Source organism: Sorex fumeus, unplaced genomic scaffold (assembly GCF_029834395.1).
Source record: "Sorex fumeus unplaced genomic scaffold, SorFum_2.1 ptg000098l, whole genome shotgun sequence".
NCBI classification, from domain to species: domain Eukaryota; kingdom Metazoa; phylum Chordata; class Mammalia; order Eulipotyphla; family Soricidae; genus Sorex; species Sorex fumeus.
The window spans coordinates 21,163,832-21,186,231 of NW_026606155.1; the positions used below are offsets into that span (position 1 = coordinate 21,163,832).

Genomic DNA, 22,400 nt, shown 5'->3' on the forward strand with positions numbered 1-22,400 from the left:
CACTCCTGACATTTCCTAGGGGACCGTGTGGTGCAGGAGATCTGCCCGGGTCTCCTGTATGCAAATCATATGTGCAGTCCTGTCAACTATTTCTCTGACCCTGAAAAGATTTTGGGGATGTTGAGGGGGCCACACCCAGAAGCGCTCAGACCCTCCAGGATGAGGATCCAAAACCAGCCAACCAAAAAAATGATAAACCCAAGACCAAAGAAATGGCTCAGAGGACCAGAGCTCATGTTTTGTATGTAGGAGCCTCTGGTTTGGTCCCTGGCACTGCCTGGGCCACCAAGTAGTAGTGCCTGGAGTAGACTCATACCATTGGGCATGACCCAAAAATAAAAATAGAAATAATAAATACAGAGTTATGTAGTAGTTCCATCTGGGTTGCAGGCCAGAGAAGGAAGAGAATTCAAGGCAAGGGATAGAACAATAAGGTGATACTCTGGTTCTGCACTTCCCTGTAGCTCTTTCTGCAGCAGTATAAATACTCGCTGTCTGCACTGGCCATCTGAGTAGCCTCTAGCCACATGGGACTGTTAAGCACTTGAAAAGTGGCTCATGGGGCTAAAGTGATGGTAGGAAGGGCATTTGCCTTGCATGCAGCCAATCCGGGTTTGATCTCCAGCACCCGATATGGTCCTCCGAGCATCACCAGGAGTAATTCCTAAGCACAGAGCCAGGAATAACCCCTGGTTATCACTGGGTGTGACCCAAAAAAAGAAGAAAAAAAAAACCTGTTGTGATTGAGGCACTGACTGGGTTTTTATTTTTATTTAAAAAATAAGTGCTGTGTATGGCTAGTGCTGCTATATTGGGAAGCACCAGTTTAGTTCTGCAAGCTTCAGAATAGCTAGGTGAAAATTCAAGAGTAAACATCTCTAACTCAGGTGTTAAAGAGCTTTTTGTACAAGACAAGCCTCAGTTAAGGGTGCTAGAGTTGAATATCTCTGTTAAAGTAGTATACTAGGCTTGGACCATTGTTGACCATTGTTGGGTGCCCGTTCCGTGATGCTTTAGAACATGGATAAAGTGCGCTCGGTGTAGAGGTAAGCATGTCTGGGAAGTAGCAGTGGAATTTTCATATGAAAATATTCATGTACCTTGTACAAGAATTAAAAATATAGTCATATAGATATATATATAAAACTGTTATTCCTCTTCATGCAACTCTAAGAACCTCTGTAGGGGTTCTCTGGGGGTGCAAGGTGGCAGCTGTCCGTACGCTGTAACAAACCCTTTACTTCTGTGCTGTGTATGTCAGTGGTACAGAGCTCTGGCCCAGGAAGCGGCGGTGGGGGAGAAGAGGAAGACAGTCAACAGGAATCGGAAACTCCTGATCCGAGTGGAGGCTTTCGAGGAACAATGGAAGCAGACCGAGGAATAGAAGGTTTAGTCAGTCCCACGGAGGCCGTGGGCATCAGCAGTGGGGCCAGCAGCTCCTGTCCAGGCTGGCTTCGAAAGGTAATGCCTTCTGTACAGATTCCTTTGTCAGGACCTCTCAGTAGCCCAGACATCCCTTTATCTATCTGGCAGCTGCTCTACCTGGAACAGTATCTCCGGTTTTGCTGTCCTTTTTACTTCCCAAAGAGATAGAAAATCTTTGGGTGTTTTTTTGTTTGTTTGTTTGTTTTGGGGTTTTTTTTTTATTAGTGAAACACCATGAGGTACAGTTGTAGACTTACAAACTTTTGTGCTTGGGTTTCAGTTATACAATGATTGAGTACCCATCCTTTCACCAGTGCCCATTGATAGGAAATCTTTGGATGTAAATTAAGCCTTGCGTGCAGTTTTTGTGATCTGAATGTGTAAAAACTGTGCCGGTTCATTTAGTACTGTGGTCTGTAGAAGTTGAATATTGGGATAATTAGAATGAAACATGAAAGTTGAAGTACAGATGGTCAAAACATTGAGGAGCTGGAGCGATAGTACAGTGAGTAGGGCTCGTGCCTTCACACGGGTTCAATCCCCAGAATCCCATATGGTCCCCTGAGCACTGCCAGGAGTAACCCCTGAGCATTCCTGGGTGTGACCCAACAAGGAAAAAGAAAAAGAGCCAGGAGCAACACCTGGTATGGCAAAAACAAGAAAAAAATGTTGAGTAAGAGCAGTGTATGATGCCTTGGGTTTGAGTCCTGGCACTGCAAAATAAGTAAATAAAACACACAAAAAAACTAAAAAAAGAATGACTGTGTGGTATCATGGATTCTTTTAGAAAATATGTAATGCATAATTATTATTTGAACAGTCATCATCAGTTGAAGATGGAATAGTTGGTACTTATTTTCTACACACACACAAAACACAGTCTAGACAGATGATACATACAGACATATACAAAATCTACATAGATGACTGGCTGGTACGGTTGATTTCAAACTTCGTTTGACAAAGCGGAACTTGATCGCGCTTAGGAGCGTGCAGGAGGAAGTGGCTCCATCTCTTTGGCATCTAGCCGCCTGGCGGTCAGCCTCACTGCCAAGCCACAGCTTCCCGTGTAGAGGAAGTATGTGGGAAAACCGTGTGAGACATTCCAGACTGTTCTGGAGTCTTAGTTTTGAGTGGGTAGCAGTGCAGAACATGCTGTTGAAAGGTCGGGTGTTCCGTGCTGTACCCACAGCTGTCCTGCCCCACTAGGGGGTGCTGATGTCATGAAAATGAGGGGCGGGGCAGGAGAGGGGATACCTGCAACCAAACTGATGAGACTCTTCCCGGTGTGCCTAGGAGCTGGAAAATGCTGAGTTCATCCCCATGCCCAACAGCTCGTCTCCCCTCAGTGCAGCCTTCTCGGAGTCTGAGAAAGACACCTTGCCCTACGAAGAGCTCCAGGAACTGAAAGTGGCCTCAGAGGCGCCCTCAGAAAACAAGCCCGCAGCCGGGGCCTGGGTGAGCTTTTCCCCTCTGGGTCTCCATGAAGATAGCAGTGGCTGCCGCTTCTGCTAGATTCTTGGCCCCTCCCTAGCTTCCCTAGTCTCCCACCTGCTCTGCTCACCACCCTGTGCAGTAGCACGTCAGAGCTAACCCGAGTTGCTGCCCTTTCCTTTTTGACAGGGTAACAACTTTCCACACCAGATGGTCATCTCATCTTTCCTCTCTACTTTAGAAACCCCAGACTTGACATCCCTAAGTGTAAATCCTTTTTCTCCTTGACACTGGTAGGGTGGGTTAAAGATACCAAGTGTAAGAAAGTTTGCTTAGAACCAGGGAGACAGTGAAGGTGGTAAAGTGTATACTTTGATGAACAAAGCCCTGAATCCAGTCCCTGACACCACCAAAACAAGGGAAGAGGAAAATTCAAACTCCTAGAAGAAATAAAAAAAACTTTTGAAACACTTTGGTCCCCAGCATCACACATGACCCCACAAGTCCCACAAGGCAGGATGTAGCCCATAACCCCCAGAAAAAGCAAGAAAGGGAAAAACACTTTGAGGTTTGGAGAGATGGGATAGCAGATAGAACATTTGGCCAACCCAGGTTCAGTGCACAGCACTCCATATGATTCCCTGAGATCCCCCAGGAATGATCCCTGACAGGCCAGAGCCATAGTACAGTGGGTAGAGTATTTGCCTTACACATTACCAATTTGGGTTCTATCCCTAGCATCCCATATGGTCCCCCAAGCACCTCCAGGAGTAATTCCAGAATGCAGAGCCAGGAGTAAGCCCTGAGCATCACCGGGTATGACAAAAAAAAAAAAAAGGTAAAAAGTGATCCCTAAGCATGGAGCCAGGAGGAAGCCCTGAGCACTGCCAGCTGTTGCCCCAAAGCAAAACAGAGACCCTTGAAACTTCAAAGTAAATGTTTGGGATTACCTTGGGGGTGGGGTTCGGCATGTTTTAAGGAATATTAAAGTGTTTACTTTTTTTTTTTTGCAAAGATCTCAGAAACATGATTTTTTTACCTCATTATAATGGCATCGTAGACACTGTTCTCTTGACCTGTTAGGTTTGAGCTATTACTACTGTAATTTTGGCCAAACATTCTTCTATACTATCTCTCCAGCCCCCAAAGGATTTTTCCCTTTCTTGCTTTTTCTGCGGGGTTATGGGCTACACCCCGCCTCTTCGGACTTGCAGGGCCATATGTGGTGCTGACGACCAAACTGTTTCAAAAGTTTTCTTATTTCTTCTAGCAATCTGAATTTTCCTCTTCCCTTTCTTTGGTGGTGGTGCCAAGGACTAAATTCGGGGCTCTGTTCATTTTCTGCTAGTGTACATTTTCTGATTGTCTCGCATGTTTTATCCTAGTACCTTTGTGGAGAGAGGTTGTCCCTGACCATGCTGGGGGAACCATGTAGTAGGGTGTGAGGCCAGGGCTCCTGCTGGCAAAGCTTCAGCCCTTGGAGCTGTCTCCCCGACCCGTGTCCTTGTCCTGTCAAATAAAATCTGAGAGCATTTGGGCGGTGTTGGGATTGGGAAGCTGTGGCACCTGGCAAACTGTGACCCTGTTCTCTTCTCTGGTTAGCCGCCTCGGCTGCCTGCTGCGGGGACAGGTGCCAGGAAGGGCGTGCCGGCACCGCCGTCTCCGTGCGCCTGCAGCACTCTGCAGGCGGAGGTCGAGAGACTGCAGGGGCTGTTGCTCAAGTGTCTGGCTGAACAGCAGAAGCTCCAGCAAGAAAACCTCCAGATCTGTACCCAGCTGCAGAAGCTGAACAAGAATTTGGAAGTGGGGCAGCAGGTGAGAGCATAAAAAGAATGATTTCTAATTCTGTTTTAAAGAATCCCAAAAATAAAACACCAAGGATCGGAATGGGTTTGGTCCTCTGAAATACTTACCTTTGGTTTGATGTAACTTTTGTAATTTATCCCAGAAGTCTTGGCCCTGGCTCAGGCACTGGATTGAATCATTTTTATCCCCTAATTTCCATGTTTTGGGTACTTTTTTTCCTTTCACTTTTTACTCTAAAACACATTAGCTGTTACAATTCAATGAATTCCCATATGTGCACCATCTCAATCCAACAAATTTTAACATGTTAATGTATGTTTCAGATGTGTGTTTAAAATGTGTTAAATGTGTTAAAATGTTTATAAATAAAATGTGGGTCTAGATGTATATTTAGACATAATATACATCTATCTGTACATAGATGTGTGTATGTATATATACATACATCTATACCCACACATTTTAAACACACCATGGATGCGTTACAGTATAAACTTTACAGGGGAGGGTACCCCACACCCAGCAGTGCTCAGGGATTGCTCCAAGTGGTGCCCCGGGGATATGCAGTGCCAGGGATTTGGACCTGGACGTTCACGAGCAAGGGAATACCCTAACCCTCTGTGCTCTCTCTCTGGCGATCGATAGATAGATAGATAGATAGATAGATAGATAGATAGAATTTCATTTTCAGTTACTGACTTTAAGAAGCTGGTCATTTTAACACAGATTTCCCACATTCTGGATGAGGCTGGTTTTCCTGGGGCACTGCTTATTCTCTTTTTTCCCCTGTTATTTCTATTAGAAGTTAGGTTTAAGACTTGATTAGAGCCAACTTATTAAATGTTTTAGGAACAAATATTCATAGGTCTAATGATGCTGATACTGATTCTAGTGTTTTCTTACAGTGAGCCAGGACTGGGAAATGTGGTTCAGTCTCTGGCTTTGCCATTTACCAGCTATATGTAGTTGGAAAAAAATTCCTTTGTTTCTGTGAGCCCTGGTTTCTTACCTAAGAGAATAAATACTACCTTCCACTTTGTATGATGATTTTGAGGATTAAGTAAAGTAAGGTCTATGAAAGTACTCTGGAAAGTAGAACTCTTGAGTTAAGCCTGGGTGACTGACAGCTGTAGCAGGCATGAAGATTTCGATCAAAAAATTTTTAAAAATAGTATTGTGAGGAGCAGTAGAGATTCTTGACTTGCATACAGCCTATCCAAATTCAATTCCTGGCACCTCATATGATCTCCCAAGCCTGCCAGAAGCGATCTCTGAGTACAGATCAAGAAATAAGCCCTGAGTGCCACTGGGTGTGCCCTCTGTCCGTCCCAAAAAAGAGTTTTATGACTTCTCACAAAACTATTAAGTGTCTGATGCTTAAGGCCAAGGGAGATGGTGTCCGGGCCTCAAGCTCTTGTTTTCTGTGTAGGAGCCCAGGGTTTTATCCCCAGAACTGCATGATCCCGTAAGCACAATGCTAGGTATGGTTCCCCCTTCTCTCCTACACTAAAAACATAAAAGTTTGGCATTGAAAATCTCTCCTGAGGGCCAGAGCAATAGCACAGTAGAGAAAGCATTTGCCTTGCACATGCAACCCAGGTTTGATTCCCCAGCATTCCATATGGACCCCAAGTGATTTCTGATTGCAGAGCTAGGAGTAACCCCTGAGGATTGCCAAGTGTGGCCCAAAAAACAAAAAAATAGGAAAAAGAAAATCTATCCTGAACTGCTGTGAGTTGGTGGTGGCCGTGTTGTTAATGGGAACTGTGTTTTACCTGCACAGGTGGGGATGCATTCCAAAGGAACGCAGACAGCAAAGGAAGAAATGGAGATGGATCCAAAGCCTGACTTAGATTCCGATTCCTGGTGCCTCCTAGGAACAGACTCCTGTCGACCCAGCCTCTAGTCTCATGAGCCTGTGTAGCCTCCAGGAAACTGGGGCGCAGAGAACTTCACAGCACACTTACTGAATGCAGAGCGCGCTTTCCTGGCTTTGTTCACTTGCAGACAAGGAGCGCGAGGCGGAGGGTCTGGAGCACTTTCCACAGACACTGGGAGAGTGGCGTTGCCTTTTAGCTAGGATCTAGGAGTGGTTTTGTTTGGAGGATGGAAGGGCCCCGTGGCCCTGGCTTTGTCCTGACTGCCATAGCAACAGCAGCTCTGTACCTCATCTGGGACCCCACCTTTGAAGAGGAGACACAATGCTCACTTTAATTTCACTGGTAGCAGCTTATATCCCATTCATCATTTCACCATTACCTGGAAGCTGCCTCGGGGATTCAACACCAGGCATTGCACCTCTGGGTGGAGGAGGGAAAGTGTGAAGCTGAAATGGGCTGGAACCAAGCCTGGCTCGCTCAGGGTCCCCCGGAGAGTGGTCAAAGGGCTCAGAGCCCTCTCGGGATCCCTGAGTACAGGAAAAGGTGTCTGTGTAGTCGATCTAGAAAGTTCAGTCACTTCATGCAGCTCCATGCTTGAGGGGGAAAGTGGGCTTAGCTTTCCCTCTGAGGGCTGACTGAAATGTCTTCAGTAAGGAGTAGAGGGGAAAGGACAGGGCCCTCCACGTCCCAGAGCTGGAGTTTCAGGCTGTGGCCAGTACAGGGTAAGCTTGTCTCGCTGTGGAAGAGACCTAAGAGATGAGGTGTCTGATAGGAATTGAGTCAGTGGGGTTTTAACATCCAGGTTTTTAGGAGAAAGAAAAACATGAGGGAGAAGAGGTCCCCTTTGGCTGCCTTTACTGGAAGGCCTCGGGTGACAGAGCCTTCTGCCCACCCGTCACCTTCAGGCTCCTGGAGTTTGGGTAGCAGCTGGCCCCAGCCACTCCCTTCCCATATGTCTAGTCAGTATTTTTCCCCTTTCGGTGTTTTATGAAGCCGTATCAGTGAGTTTGTCTCATTTTTCCTCCATGAGTAGCCTAAAGCCAGCACCAAACCCTGGTAGTCCAGGAAGCCTCGCTGAACAGGTAGAACCTGCCAAGTGAAAGAAAAGAACCTGGCCGAGAGCTCCCCTCTGTGCCCGTGCTGTCGTGTCCCGGTAGGCAGGAGCGAGTCAGCTTTCCAAAGGGAGCAATAGTGTCCTAGAAGAATAGAATTTCTTCCAGTTGAGGCCAGTGTTAAGGATGTGAGCTGTGTTTCACCTAGCCTTATGAAATGTTCTTTTCTATAAGACGTGCTTTGGTGAATCTCACATCCTCTCTCCTTAAATGAATTTTTGTTTCATTTTCCCATACTTAAAAAAAAAAGTAAGTTTGGGAATATGTTCAACATTTTCAAAGAATGTGCTATGAAATTTCAGCCATTTCTCTAAAACTGGTAGAGTAAAGGCAGGTGCTTGGGGGAAACTCATGGCTGGGATGGGCAACTCTGTTCAATGGGATCTTTTTGGTTTGATGTTCCCATTGTTTTCTCAATTCTGGGAAGCCTAGTACAATGGTACTAATGTAATCACTGAAGCCTTTCCTTAAAATAAGGGAAGGGCCCAACCCTGTAGAAAGGTGACAAGTTCTGGGGACGTGGGAGTTTGCTATACACCCTGACAGTGGGTTCCGGTTCATCATGTGAATGCAACTTTGACTCTTGTGAGGACTTAATCATTGAAGGCCTTTCCTGTTCTGTAGCCCCCATGCTCACCATCTCAGCAGGCCTGAGAGGCGGGGGCCCTGTGGGTCTAGCTGACACGCACTGACCCTGCCGTGGACCTGCGGAACGCAAAAGGGGGAGCACGCTGCTCAGGGCCGGGGTCATCCGCCAGCAGCAGAGCGCAGTGGTCATGCTCGCTAGCATGTTCCCCTGGGAAGTCTAGGTTTACTGTTAATCTGGCTGAGAATATAAATTCTGTGCCTTTAGAGACAGTTTGCACTTTGATTGTGCCTGACACGGCTGTATGATATTTCCCACCAAACAGCTATGCAAACAGGAACCAATTCAAAGGTGGCAGTGGATAAAGTGTGAGGCAGCAGAAATGCCTTTGAGTGGTTTTCTGTCATCACTCATTCTCTTATATTTTGTCCTGTTTTCTTTTCCTTATGCGAAGTGTTTTAAGTTTTCCAGTAGTAATGCTTTTTTGAGTTAAAGTATAACCTGAGATACCCCTCTGCTCTGACACTGTTGCCACAGAAGCAGCTTACTGTGAGCTAGGCTATTTGAAAGGTTGAAGGTAAAGTGGTTTGGCATTTCTGTTTTAAATAAACGTTTAAACTCTCAATGAGTTCTCTGCTTCAGTAAGCTTGCATACAGGCCTTCCATAGGTAGGGACAAAAGACTAGGTTCCAGGCGTTTCTGAGTCTGATTCAGTGAGTCTTTATATTATATAAATAGTCGTAACAGAAATAAGTCTTTGCCTTTTCTTTTTGATTTCTTTTTCTTGCTAACAATTATTTCTGCTAGTTTTCTCCCCAGAAGTTATAAAATACAGTGCTTAAAATAAAGGGAGGGGCTGGGAGGAGAGCGGAGGAGCCATTAGAAGAGGAAGACCCTCTTGTACTTACCTCTTCAATCTCACGAGCTTTTCCAAGTGATAATGCCAGCTGGTATTTATAAACCTTTTCCCTCAAAGAGACTGAACTGTACTTGTCTCCTGAGTGACACAGCCAAGGTATAACATCTCTTAGCTAAGTATTCCACTACATTTAAAGCAAAAGTAGCCTTCAACTCACATTTCATTTGGCTTACCATATATTTAGAAAGATCCATAATAGAACAACTCTGGAGTGAGGATGTATTGTAAGTAAACTCAATTAAATGCCTTCTTGGGCCTCCAAGGTAGGTATGTATGGTAGTATCAGACAAGAGTAGACTATAGTCAGGACTATATTTTCCTTCCTGCTGCAAAGCAAAAATCTTTTATTGGCTGCAGTGATTATGGAAAGAAACATGCTGGTCACCAAACCTCCCAGAATTCTGAACATTAGGAAGAAAAACACCCTAACAACATCTCTACCTTCTGCACAGTTGTGACGAGTGATAAGTTGATGGCCAAAAGCAAATAAATGTTGGCCCAAACGTCCTGTTTTATTAAACATTCAACTTTGAGAGAAGATTATCTCAGCATATCTGCATACACTTTGAAATATAATGTTTTTCCATGGGATTCTCACCATGACATCTTTCCAGTCCTTTAGTTTTCATTTTGTTCTGAAGCCACACCCAGTGATGCTCAGGGTTTTTCCTGTTTTTCCTTAGGGATTACTCCTGGCAGGGCTCAGGATCTTACAGGGTGCCGGAGATTGAACCTGAGCTGGCCACTTGCAAGGCAAGGACCCTGTCCACTGTCTCTCTGACACCAAAACCCATAATCTTTTGAACTTTGAAGTTGAAAGCGTATGTACTAAAGTTCCTTAGTTAAATGGCCATGGTGCCTGGACATTACCAGCAGCATGCATTTACACAATTACTCTCCGCCATCTTGGAATTCTTACCTCATCCCAAAGATCAGATGAAGTTAAATTTAAAATACAATAGATACTTCCAATAAAACCAGGCTTAAATATGTTGTCATTGAGGGCCTCTTTGGCAATGTAAGAATGGACTCCTGCTCCCTCCAGACACACATTTGTTCTCCCTTGAGGGCCCTGATCTTTGGTCTTGGTTCAGACATCCTAAAGTCCAGTGCCTGTGGGGAAATCCCTTTGACCAAGGCCAAAGGCAACCAGCAAAGTCTGCAGTTGGCCAGCAAGGATGTGAGCACTCTGTCTAGTCAGAACCAGCCACTGTTTCGTTTTCTTAGATTTAGGGCCACACACACAGAGCTCAGGAGACTACATGCAGTAACCAGGGGTTGAACCCTGGTCTGCCACGTGCAAGGCAAATGCCACCATGACTCCTATACTCTCTCTGGTCCACAACTGATTCTGGTCCGCACTTGGCTGGTGCTGTGCAGAGCTGCTGCTGGCCCAGTGTTACTACAACTCTCACGTTTTCAAGACATTTTTTATACTGCAATTTTTTTAAATGTCACATTCTGTTTTAAATATGCCAGCCAAATAAAACATCTGTGGGGCAAAGCAGTCCACTTTGCAGCCCAGCCACAGGGCATTCTTACCATCTCTTGCTTTTATCTTGTGTATGAAACACTGCCTCATTAAATGTGTCCAGGGAATGCAGAGTGTGGTTCTCTGCCCCAGGTTTCAACCAGAAGTTTATTATGTGATCATTCTTTTCCTTTGCAACAATTTAGAACACAAAGCAATTCAACATGCTGTTTTTTAAAATACTTCCCTATTTTCAGGGTAGCATCTTCACCGCTAATGCATTAAACTCTCATTTCAAATTGGTCTCATCTGTGAGCCCCGACACCCAGTAGAAGATGCAGAGGAGTGTTTATCTGTTGCTGAGTGAAATACCCCTAAAAGTCTAGATTAAGTATCTAGATTAAGATACTTTTTCCCCTTTTTTTTTTTAAAACTAAACAATTTGAGGGGCCAGAGAGATACTATAGCAAGGAGGGTATTTGCCTATATATAACAGGTCTGGGTTCAATCCCAATACCCAATGTAGTCCCCAAGCCCACCAGGAGTGATCCCTGAGCACAGATCCATGAGTAATCCCTGAGCACTGCCGGGTGTGCCCCCCCCCCAAAAAAAAACAACAGTTTGAGTAATGTTCCTGGGAGGACAGCCCAGCCAGCCTTTCCGAGGTGCTGGCTTTCTCTTATCTGCACTGACATTAGCCCAGTATGACATTACTTAATCCCTTCTCCCACTGGACAGGTCAAGGATTCTTTCTTGTTCAATCTGAAATCCCTAAAACCTCATTTATCGAGTGTCTGATTACAAAGGTTTCTTGTACGGGACATGATCAGACACAGAAAATTGAAAACAGCCTGGTGCCTGTCCCTGCAAAGTTCACTTTCAGATCTAGGAGTTGACTGCGGCATATCAGCAGGGCACATAACCCTGCAGCGTCCTGCTTTGCTGGTCATTTTGCTGCCTCCTTTTTAAAAGCCTGCTATCCATCCTGATTTGAAAAAGCAGAGTGCTCGCAATAGCTGCGAATGAAGTGTCTGCCTTTTTGTTTAACATATGAAGTCCATTTGGAAAGAGCCACGACAGAGCACATAGTGTGCTACTCCGACCGTGATGGCCCCGCCCGAAGATGAGGCTCCCAGGGCCACACGAGCAGAGGGCTGGAGCCCGTGTTACCCTTGCAGGAGGCCCCATGGGGGCCCGGTACCATGATGCTCCCCCAGGCACCACCAGGAGTGCCCCTGAGCCTGCAGGCTGTCTCTCCTCCCCAAGAAAAGAAAAATGACCCAGTATACCAAGGGTAGGGTCCGGTGTGCCCTAACCTGACATACTGGCTTTTGACCAACAGCAGACCCCGCTCCCGTGAGGTCCAACAAGGCTTCCACTGACCTTGGAGCCAAAGCTCATTCTCTTTCTAAGAGATTCCCCCTGGCGAGCCTGGGCCTCTGCTGGGGAGAGCTCCTACGGAGCGGGAGGAGTTCACAGGAACCACGGGCACATGCTGAGATGTGGCAGGAAGATGGCACAGGCGGGCTTTTGAGGAGAGAGCTTTAGTGCGGCCGCTTTCTGCCCCGCAGACCAAGTGGGCATCTCCACTGTGCCTTCGGGCAGAATGGAGGCACCGCAGCTCGCAGTGGGGCGCAAAGGAAGCCCAGCTCCCTCTCTGCCTCCCCTCTGCAGCGGGCCTGGTCTGGGAGGTGTCTCATTGCCCTGCACTGTGCCTCCCAGGGTTCTACCCCGGTTTACCGCCGGAGAAGCACGCCTCCTGGCCCCTGGGGGTTTCTGCCCTTCCCTGCTCAGGTGCAGTGCTTCCTCGGAGGCGGAGGGCGGTTCTTGATGGTCTTACACTTGGGGACGTGCCGCTCAGCCACCTTGGGAGCAAAGTGGCGGCTGCAGTGAGGACACTGGACATAGTCCGGGTTTTCTGCCGGGGGGATAGGCGGCAGCTCCGAGGGCTTTCCGCCTTTGGCGATGACCTGCTGGATCTCCCGGGCCTGGCGCAGGGTGCGGATGAAGGACTCGTGCTTCTGTCTCCAGTTGCTCTTCGGAGGAGGCTCAGCCTGCGAGGAGAAAGCAGGCTGATCATTCAACTTGGCGTTTATTCTGTCACCCTCCTCGGCCGCCAGGCAAGCCATGGGGCACCAGGACTGAGTGGCCAGAGGCGGTCCCGGGACCTGGGGAGCTTTCCCCAGCAGAATCCCAGCAGGCAGCTGCCTTTCCACACCTCCGTGGGACAGCTGCCGCTTGTTCCCTGCTGGGACTGACCGGACCAGTTTCACACTCAGGAGATCAATCCTCTGGGGCTGAAAATGGTAGCTAAGGAGAAGTGCGGGGCGGATGACAGGCCTCCCTCCCTCGAGTCAGCTCCCAGAGTGCAGGCCTGGCCCCTCAGGAGGCGAGGCACTCTGAGGAAATGGAGCAGCGCAGAGAAAGCCACCGGGCGTGAACTCGGAGGGGTCCCAGCATAAAGGGTCGTCAGGCCAGGTTCCTGCCCCAGCACTGCCAAAGTTGCAAATGAGGGCTCATGGATCCACAGCCTCACTCTTTAGGAGGCCATTCGCCCACAAGCCCCACTTCAGCTGGGACCTGGGTAGTCGAGCGTGAGCATGAGCGAGCCCCGAACAAGCACACGGACACAGGAGCTCAGACTCGGGGAGCGGCAGCAAGGCCGGGAGTCGGAGAAAAAGGAAAAGAAATTTTACCAAAACCATGGTGTCAACAAGAATACACATACTATGTAGCACTGTAGCACTGTCCTCCTGTTGTTCATTGATTTGCTCCAGCGGGCAACAGTAACGTTTCACAACAAATTGTGAGACTTGTTAACTGTTTTTGGCATATTGAATATGTCAGAAGTAGCTTGACAAAAATTCTCATAAATTAAAAGTTTGAAAAATAACAGGGCTGGAACAACAGCACAGCAGGTAGGGCATTTGCCTTGTACGCAGCCGGCCCAGTTTGTTCCCAGCATCCCATAGGGTCCCCCGAGCACCGCCAGGAGTAATTCCTGAGTGCAGAGCCAGGAGTAACCCCTGTGCATCGTCGGGGTGTGACCCAAAAAGAAAAAAAAAAGAAAACAAACAGCAATGTAACAAAATAAGGACAAAAAAATTAGTGATGAGAACCAGAGAGACAGTGTAAAGGCTAAGGTGCCTGCTTTGTATGCAGCCCCAGTTGTGATCCTAGTTGGAACCCCTGCACTGCCAGGCATGGCCCCTGAGCAGAGAGCCTGGAAGGATCCCTGAGCATCGCCGGGGTGTGGCCCCAAAATAAAAAATGTGATGTGGGGGTAGAGGCGTGGTGGAGGGCAGCAAAATGAAAGGTAGAAGAAAATCAGGGACTAGGGAAAGAGCTCGAGGCCTCGAGAGCCTGCAGGAGGCTGGGTTCATCCCTGGCACAACGAACCCCTACACTCTGCCAAGTGTGACAACCACCACCCCCTCTCCACCCCCTCATGCCCCCTCCACACACACACAAATGATTAGAAATCTAGAATGTCTAGTCTAGGAATCCCAACACCTGATCAACTGGTGTTCAAAACAAACATTCCTTAAAAAAAAAAAGGGAAAGAAATAATATAGGGGCTGGAAAGAGAGTGCAGAGATTAAGGTGTTTGTGTTGCATGCAGTTGTGACTGTGATCCTAGTTTGAATCCCAGCATTGCATGTGATCCCCTGAACACCACCAGGTGTGGCCCCTGAGCACAAAGTGCCCCTCCCATACCCCAGCGGTGCTTGGGGACCATATGGGATGCTGGGAATCGAACCCAGGTCAGCTGCGTGCAAAGCAAACGCCCTACCCGCTGTGCTACCGCCCCAGCCCCTAATGCAAACTTTCAGAGAAATAAAAAAGGAGGACTGGCCAATGGTTGGAAGCTTGCCTCAAGTGTATGCAGGCAAAGGGCAGTTAGGATAGAGAAGGGACCACTATTTCAACAGTTGAAAATGATCACTTTGGACAGGAACTGAATGTTGAAAGTAGGTAAAGGGATATACCTGATAACCTTTCACTATCTGTACTGCAAATCCTAATGCCCAAAAGGAAAGAGAGAGAGAGACAGAAAGAGAAAGAAAAGTGCCTGCCATGGGGGTGGGGGCTGGGGGGGGGGGCTGGTAGGGAAACTGGGGACATTGGTGGTGGGAAATGTACACTGCGGACGGATAGGTGCTGGAACACTGTATGACTGAAACCCAATCATGACCAATTTTTTAACAATCATTTTTAAAAAGGGGGACAAAAGAAAAAAAGGGAAGGGGGATTAGAGTTTCAATCATGGGGCAGGAACCACAAAGCACCAGATTCCTCAGCAGTCAACACTGGTTAGGTGTCCAGTAGCACTGTAGCACTGTTGTCTCGTTGTTCATCAAATTTGCTCGAGCAGGCACCAGTAACATCTGCATTGTGAGACTTGTTACTGTTTTTGGTATACTGAATATGCCACGGGGAGCTTACCAAGCTCTGGCATGCAGGCGGGATACTATTGGTATCCAAGAGGGGAAGAGGAATCCAACCCGGGTCAGTCACATGCAAGGCAAACGCCCTACCTGCTGTGCTATCGCTCCAACCCAGGTGTACAGTAAAGGAGTGGAAATACCCTCAAAGTTCTAACAGAAAAATCATTTTCCACCTTGAATTCCATATTCTGGCCAAAACTTCAATCAAATATAATTTCTCAAATTGTAGAGAAATTTTCACTCATTCCAAAACCAAAATTTTACCTTTGTAAGTAAACCTTAGCAAAGCCAGGAGTAAGCCAACCAGGTCAAGACTGGAGAGAAGCAGAGAGAAACCCCAAGGCAACAGGGTTGACCTACATGAGGCCTTGAGACGCCAGTCCTGACTAAGGAGAAGGAAAAGGAAAGATGGGGAACAGGTGTTCAGAATTAAAATACAACCCGAAAAATGCCAAACCAATAGATAATATCTTATTAGAGATGTCTGAGATTTACAGAAACATTAACAGGTATCTAACAGGTATGAGAGACAGGTATGCAGGAAACCAAGCAAATGAAAGCATGAGTTAGTTATTAACTCCAGTTGTGTGGGCGGTCGGCATGTTCACTTATGAACAAAATTTACCTGGTCAATATAGTGTAAAAGCTGATTACTAATTTAACCCAAGATGGTTCAATGCAGGGGAGAGGAAGGGATATAAAAGAGAGCTTAACCAACACTATCCATAAAAGGAAGCCAGCAGATAATGTGCTCAGTCAAGAAAATCTATTATCTCAAAATATGGACACATGTAGGAGAGAGGTATATGTGTCACATATATTATATATATATACACACACACATATACATATATATACAAAAATGAAGCAAAAGCTGCCTCTGGGGATTAGATCCAGAGTGGGAGAAGAACAAGGTATGACTGTTCACTGTGCACTACATGTGTGACTTCTAAAATGTACTCAACTGTTTAACATTTAATTTTTATTTATTTTTGCTTTTTGGGCCACACCCAGCAATGCTCAGGGGTTACTCCTGGCTCTACACTCAGGAATTATTCCTGGTGGTGTTTGGGGAACCATATGGGATCCCGGGGATAGAATCTGGGTTGGCTGCGTGCAAGGCAAACGCCCTACCCACTGTACTATTGCTCTGGCTCCTATATTAAATTTTAAAAAGGAGTAAAAAGACAACTGCTTGGTCATCTGACATCCTTAATGATAACAGGAAAAGATGCTCTCCAAGGAAAAGGAAGGTGCCACCAGAAAAATCTCACTTCAAACAGAAAAGACAGCAAGAGAATCGGTTGTTAAGATATGATATCTGGAATCTTTTTAAAAATTAAGTTCCTTAACTATATGATACTTAGTCAAAAACTTCACCGTTAAAAAAAAGAAAGAATTTTGTATTGAAATTTTATTCAGTTCACACATTAATCACAAAGCACAGAACTGTCCCTGTGTTCAAATGCTTAATGTCCAGTAGAGACCTGAAGTGGGAGTCTGCTAGAAGTTCTATGAAGATTGAAGAGAAAGGGAAAAATCACCAGTTATGACAGCAGTGGCCAGAGGAGTGGCCTGGAGCTCTGGAGTAAGCCTGGTGACAGGATACCCTCAGCCCTGGTCCTTCCTCCCTTAATCCCCTCAAGGCAACACTTTCCCTCAAACATGTTTCTGGATCTGATCTCAAAGTCCAGCTCTTTGGCTTCACTGCTACTGTATTTGAGAACACAAGAAACACAAGATTCTTTTTAGTGTTTTGATTCTGGCCAGGATCAAAGTGCTCCAGATGGTCAGAGACTACCCCAGCGCATTATTGGGGTGGTTAGAAAGAAAACAGGAAAGAACAGGAACTAGTGATCACATCATTATCTACAAGAACAAAATGTTGACTTCTTGTGGAAATGGGATTTCAGAAAGAGCATCTCCAGGTTCTGGTTCCAAATGGAACGGAGTATTTTCTGTAGACGTCTCAGTCTCATCACATAAATAGTAGTTTTTAAAGGCTCCAGTAACTTCACACATCAACTGTAAAGTGCTAACAGAAAGGAAGTGCTAACACAGCACAGAGAAGGTGAGAATAAAATGAAAACAGAATAGCAGTCATTTTGCTAAATATGTAACTGTGCTTTTGAATCACATGGTCTAGGCTTTTCAAAAATTTACTTGGCTTGCCACTTTGACTCTATTCCCCTAATTATTCCTGTTACCTTTAAATTTATGATTCCTGGGAATCATGGGATTATTATTGTTATATTGTATTCCATACAAATACACTAAAACCAATAAAACAATCTTGTAAGCAGACTTCTCTTTGAATAACAATCAACATACAAATCAGGAGGCAGGCCCCAGACAAGGCTGTAGACTAATTTATGGGCAATACTCTCCAGATCAGGATTGTCTAAATGTGTCTGTGACATTCTCCTGAACTTGGAGTCCTCACTTTTTACAACCTAGTCTTCCTGCAGCCAGAAAAGTTTTGAAAGATAACCAAAAAGAAATCTCTTTGCCGTTAAGGGGTTTGCACTCTAAAAGGGGAGGGAGAGAGGGCGGAGCTGGATGCAATCCAAATTTCATGGTAGTTCTGTATATTAAAATAGCCAGTCTTAAGAGATAAATTCCAGTATGGGGCTGGAGTCATAGCACAGCGGGTAGGGCATTTGCCTTGCACGCTGTCAACCCAGGTTCCATCCCCGGCATCCTATACGGTCCCCGAACATCACCAGGAGTATTCCTAAGCACGGAGTCAGGAGTAACTCCTGAGCATTGGTGGGTCACTGTCACTGTCACTGTCCTCCCGTTGTTCATCAATTTTCTTAAGCGGGTACAGTAATGTCTCCATTGTGAGACCTTGTTGTTACTGTGTTTGGCATATCGAATACGTCACGGGTAGCTTGCCAGGCTTTGTCATGCGGGCGAGTTACTCTCAGTAGCTTTCCGGGCTCTCCAAGAGGGGCGGAGGAATTGAACTCGGGTTGGCCATGGTGGCTGAGTGCAAGGCAAACGCCCTACCCGCTGTGCTATCGCTATAGCCCATTGGTGGGTATGGCCCCCAAAACATATAAAAACACACACAAAAAAATCAATCCCATCATAAGAGTGATCAGATGCTAGTCTGGGAGGTGGCCAAGCAGTTACCAAAAAAGCAAAGAATTCTCTTGGGTGATGAAATGTTTCACATTGTTTTTCTTTATATATTTCATAGTTTTTACATTTTCTACAGTAAACTTTCCTTTTATATATAGTCAAAAAAACATTTAGGAGACTCTGAGTAAAGGGCATATGGACTGTGAATGGAACCCAGGCTCTCACATGTAAACCAGGCACTCTACTACAGAGCTACATTCCCAGTTCCAGAGGATTTGGTGGTGGTGGTGGCGGGGCGGGGGGGTGGAGGAGGGGGTTCTGTTTGTTTTGTTTTTGTCTACCCCAGTGATGCTCAGGGCTTACTCCTGGCTCCATGCCCAAGAATCCCTTTTTTTATCTTTTCCTTAAAATTGAATCACCATGAGATTTGCAGTTACAAAGTTGTTCGTGATTGGGTTTCAATCATAAAATGTCCCAGCAACTATCAGGGATCACTCTTAGGGGTGCTCAGAGATTGAACCAGGGGCGGCTCCATGCAAGTGCCTGAACTTCTATACAATTTCTCTGGTTCACAGGATCTTGTCTGTCTGTTTGCATCTAAATTTTGAAAATCAATATGACTCAGCCATTTCAAGTTGTGATCCCAGGTTGGAGACAAAGCTCAGAGGGCCAGCACTGCATGGGAGACCCCCAAAATAAAATTGTGATCTCAAGCAAACTACTTATCTCTGAGACCTGATGTTTGAACTAGTAAAGAACTAAATCCTCACCGAGTCATGGTAAATACCACAGGAAAAGTTCACAGCACCACATAGCAGTAGTCATCAGTATATATTCAATCTCAGTCTCATCCCTGGCATTGCTCAGGACTTTTCCCCTGGCTCTGTGCTCAGGGATCACTCCTGATGAGGCTCTGGAGGCCATAATGGGATGCTGGGGATCAAACCCAGGTCGGCCATGGGCAAAGCAAGCATCTTACCCACTGTACTATCTCTCCAGCCCTCGCTTTCAATTTCTCTCAACACAAAGAAATTTTTCTACAGAAAGCCAGTGAGGCTCTCACTGGCCCTCCCAACCATCCCCGCGGTCAAGTGCAAGCAGCCCTTGTTACCTTGACGAATGCCGCGCTTCCTTTCCAGTTCAAGTACTCCTCCAGTTCTGTGCCCTTGGCCCGCGCCCTGGAGGAGTCAAACACTTTCCTCTTAGAAGCCTGCATCCTGCTGCAGATGTTCGAGTGTCTCTCCAGCCGGGGCAGGAGAAATCTGCGTCCGCAGTGGATGCACTCTCCCAGCTCTGGCTCTCTGGTGGAGCAGTCGGAACTGGAGGAGTCGGATGCTCTGGACAGGCTGGAGTTGCTGAAGGATCCCTGCCCAGCACCGAGGGCAGCTTCTGAAGGCTGAAAGAACAATGTGTCCATCAGTGGCCCTGAGCCTTGGTCCTGCATTCTGTTATTGTTTGCCACCAGTTTTTCCCTTCTAAGCCTCTGGAGTTCATCATCAGAAAACTGGAATGTGCCAGAATTTTCCCAAGACCGTTCCCAAGTTTCACCCTCTCTCCTGTCTCTACTGCTCATCTCTTCAGAACAGAACGCTGGGGTGAAGGTGGGCCTATACAGGGCATTTCTGTTACCTTTGACTGTCCTCACGGGGAGGGTTATTCTCTGTATCTCTCTCTTCTCGTTTTCCTTGGCCTGTTCCCTTTCCTTCTGGATCCTTCTGAGTTCTTCCACTGTCTTCTTTAGCTTCTCCTTCAGAAGGGCTTCTTTCCTTCGGATTTCCTCCTGTAAGCTCGCCCCTTCAGCTTCCAGCCGTTGGATCTGTATCCGCTCAGCTCTCGGGTGGTTTGCCATGATGCCCTCCCTCTGTGTGGCATCAAAAATGGGATCAAACACAGGTGAACCAAGACTGCCACAGGAAAACCTTCTTGGTTCCAGGGATCTCAAAGAGACATTGTGACCCTTCACACTGTGTGTCTCACCTGTACTGTGAGATTTCCGGTGGCACACGGGTTTCAGTGGGTATGCCCTGTCCACCCCAATTCTCTTCCTTGCAAAGGGGATGAAGTCTTGGTTATTAGCTTGGAGATAACAGGGCGGAGGGTCTGAGGAGTAAACCAAGCCCTTGGCTGGAGCCTGGAGATGGTTTCCTGAATCTTCATGGCTGGTTCCAACAAAATGGGGAGGGTAGCAGCTCCGGATTTTTAAGCTGTCCCAGGTGGGGTGAATACTGACACTCTCCAGGGCCACCTCTTTGGTGCTCAAAAGTTTATGCTGGGAATAATCCTTCAGGTGTACCACTGAGGGCCTCTGGGAAGAGCCAGCTTGTCGGTAGGGGTCTTGCTTGGTTGAGCGGAGCGCAGGGCCTTCCCTCTGATTATGTGGGAGCATAACACCCACTGGCAGAGGTCCCAGCTGGAGATCAGCCATTCAGGTCTGCTCTGGAGCCTACGGGGGATTTCAAACAGATATTTGTGAGGAGACTGAGGCTCACCCCAGTTGCTAACGTGAACCCTAACTGCCTTTTTTCCTACCTATATTTTCCTTTCTTTTCTGTAAGCATTTGGTAGATGCCAGACACATGTGGCCACTTGAGGATGGGGGATGAACATGCCCAGGTGTCCCCTCACCAGCTGGTCATCCCCATTGACCACTCCTGCCACACAGTGTTTTGCATCAGTAAATGGGTTTAAGGCCTTTAAAACAGGAGGGGCAACCTCTGAACCTGGCTGGCTGTATCTTCCATAAGCCAAGGGCTATGCTCAGAGTTTAATTTCAGTTTAAGTCCTGACTTCAATTCATGATTGATTTTTTTTTCTGGTTTTTGGACCACACCCAGCAATGCTCAGGGATTCACCCCTGGCAGTGCTCAGGGACCACATGGTGTCAGGGATTGAACCTGGGTTGGCTGAGACCTAGGCAATTGCCCTGATCACTGGACTATAGCTCTGGCCCTTTCAGCCCCAACTTTTTTTTTTTTTTTTTTAAAAACAAGTTAGAAATCTGTGACCCAGGGGCTAGAGATAGATAGTACAATGGGTAGGGCGCTTGCTTTCTACAAGGCCGGCTGGGGAGGTGGTGGTGATGGTGGTGGTGGGTGATCTCCTGCACCCAGTATGATGCCCCCAAGTACTCCTGGTAGTTCCTGAGTGCAGAGCCAGTAGTAACCCCTCAGCATTGCTGGGTGTGGGGATGGAAGAAGAAGGGAAAGAGAGGGAGGAAAAAAGGAAGAGGAGGGAGGGAAGGAAAGAGGGAGGGAGGCCGGTTAATGACTGGCATAAACAGCTCCCAGGGATTCCCTCTTGCTGATGCCAAGGAGATCAGAGGCGGCTCAGGGCGGGACCCCTCGCCCCCGGGGTCCAGTCGGTCGCTGCGCGGTGGAGGTCACCTGACCTGGTGGCCGCGGGCTTTGGGTCGGGAACTCAGAAGTCACCTTCAGTCCTAGGGTACCGCCCCGCCTGGGGACCCCGCTCTGGGGACAAGTCCTCGTTGGGCCGTGGGAAGCCGGAGGTCCTGACCCCATGTCTTCCCACTCCTGCCGTACCTGAGGCTCTCGGGCACCGCTCTCGCCGTGGGGCAGCCGAGCCCGCGGACCAACTGCCCGCCGCGCAGGCGCGCGCCGCCTCTGTTGTCGCCGTTGCCTGGAGACGGGAGAGCTTGAGCGCCCGGCCCCGCCCCCGCGGCGCGGCGAGCAGCGCGCAGGCGCACTCGGCGCGTCGCGGGCCTGACCGAGCGTCCAGCCCTGCCCTTGAGGATCAGGGTCTCGGGGAGTGCGGCGGCTACAAGAGAGTTCTTCCCCGGGGCTCGGTCCGAGACGCGGACTGGCTGAGAACGATGCTCGCAGACTCTGGGGAATGCCCTGCTCTGGCCAAGGACGGAGCCCCGAGAGGTGCTCGCCGCTGCTTGGGCCGCTCCATTCCGGTGGTGCCAGTCCACCTTGCAGGAGTGGGCATGCTGCTAGCCTTCCATTGCACGCTCGGCTGCTTTGCATCGGCCCCAGGTATTGCTGGGAACCCTTGCCCGGTGTTTTTTTTTTTCTTTTTTTTTTTGCGCCAGCAGTTTGGAGCTTGCTGTCAACTTTGAGCATCTCGACTAGGTTTTGCTCTGCAGTATCTTTCCATGGTCGTTTTGTAGCCAATCTAATTATTTTGACATAATGTTTCACTCTCACGGGGTAACTGGCCGGCTCTTCTTACGGCCCAAGGATGACTCAGCCAAATGAAACGATAATCAAGTT

General features: G+C 47.5%; 2 protein-coding genes across 4 annotated transcripts in view; one reads left to right on the top strand and one right to left on the bottom strand.

Annotated features, from left to right (window-relative positions):
* The window catches only part of NEK9 (NIMA related kinase 9), a 48,075-nt gene extending 39,207 nt beyond the window's left edge, over positions 1-8,868 (top strand). For both annotated transcript variants that reach the window (XM_056133568.1, XM_056133569.1), the window contains 4 exons: positions 1,262-1,461; positions 2,722-2,883; positions 4,462-4,674; positions 6,449-8,868. In XM_056133568.1, coding sequence (XP_055989543.1) covers positions 1,262-1,461; positions 2,722-2,883; positions 4,462-4,674; positions 6,449-6,571 — 698 coding nt within the window. In that variant the 3' untranslated portion in view covers positions 6,572-8,868. The remainder of the gene's footprint in view (positions 1-1,261; positions 1,462-2,721; positions 2,884-4,461; positions 4,675-6,448) is intronic.
* A 3,533-nt stretch (positions 8,869-12,401) lies between these two features.
* Positions 12,402-21,797, bottom strand: ZC2HC1C (zinc finger C2HC-type containing 1C). Of its 2 annotated transcripts, none has more exons than XM_056133782.1 (3): positions 21,708-21,797; positions 19,280-20,611; positions 12,402-12,687 (listed from the first exon to the last, which is right to left on the bottom strand). In XM_056133782.1, the coding sequence occupies exons 2-3, from the start codon at positions 20,591-20,593 to the stop codon at positions 12,424-12,426; spliced, it is 1,578 nt and encodes a 525-aa protein (XP_055989757.1). In that variant the 5' UTR covers positions 20,594-20,611; positions 21,708-21,797; the 3' UTR covers positions 12,402-12,423. The 2 variants fall into 2 exon arrangements, with proteins under 2 accessions (XP_055989757.1, XP_055989758.1); XM_056133783.1 differs by lacking the exon at positions 21,708-21,797 and adding an exon at positions 21,597-21,652.
* Between the last annotated feature and the right edge of the window lie 603 nt (positions 21,798-22,400).

What these genes read in the sequence shown, in the direction of transcription:
- ZC2HC1C (XM_056133782.1), bottom strand. Translation starts at nt 20,593, where the DNA reads ATGGCTGATCTCCAGCTGGGACCTCTGCCAGTGGGTGTTATGCTCCCA. An exon ending in GAAGCGCGGCATTCGTCAAG is followed by an intron (nt 12,688 to 19,279) that starts GTAACAAGGGCT and finishes TTCTCCTCGCAG; the next exon opens with GCTGAGCCTCCTCCGAAGAG.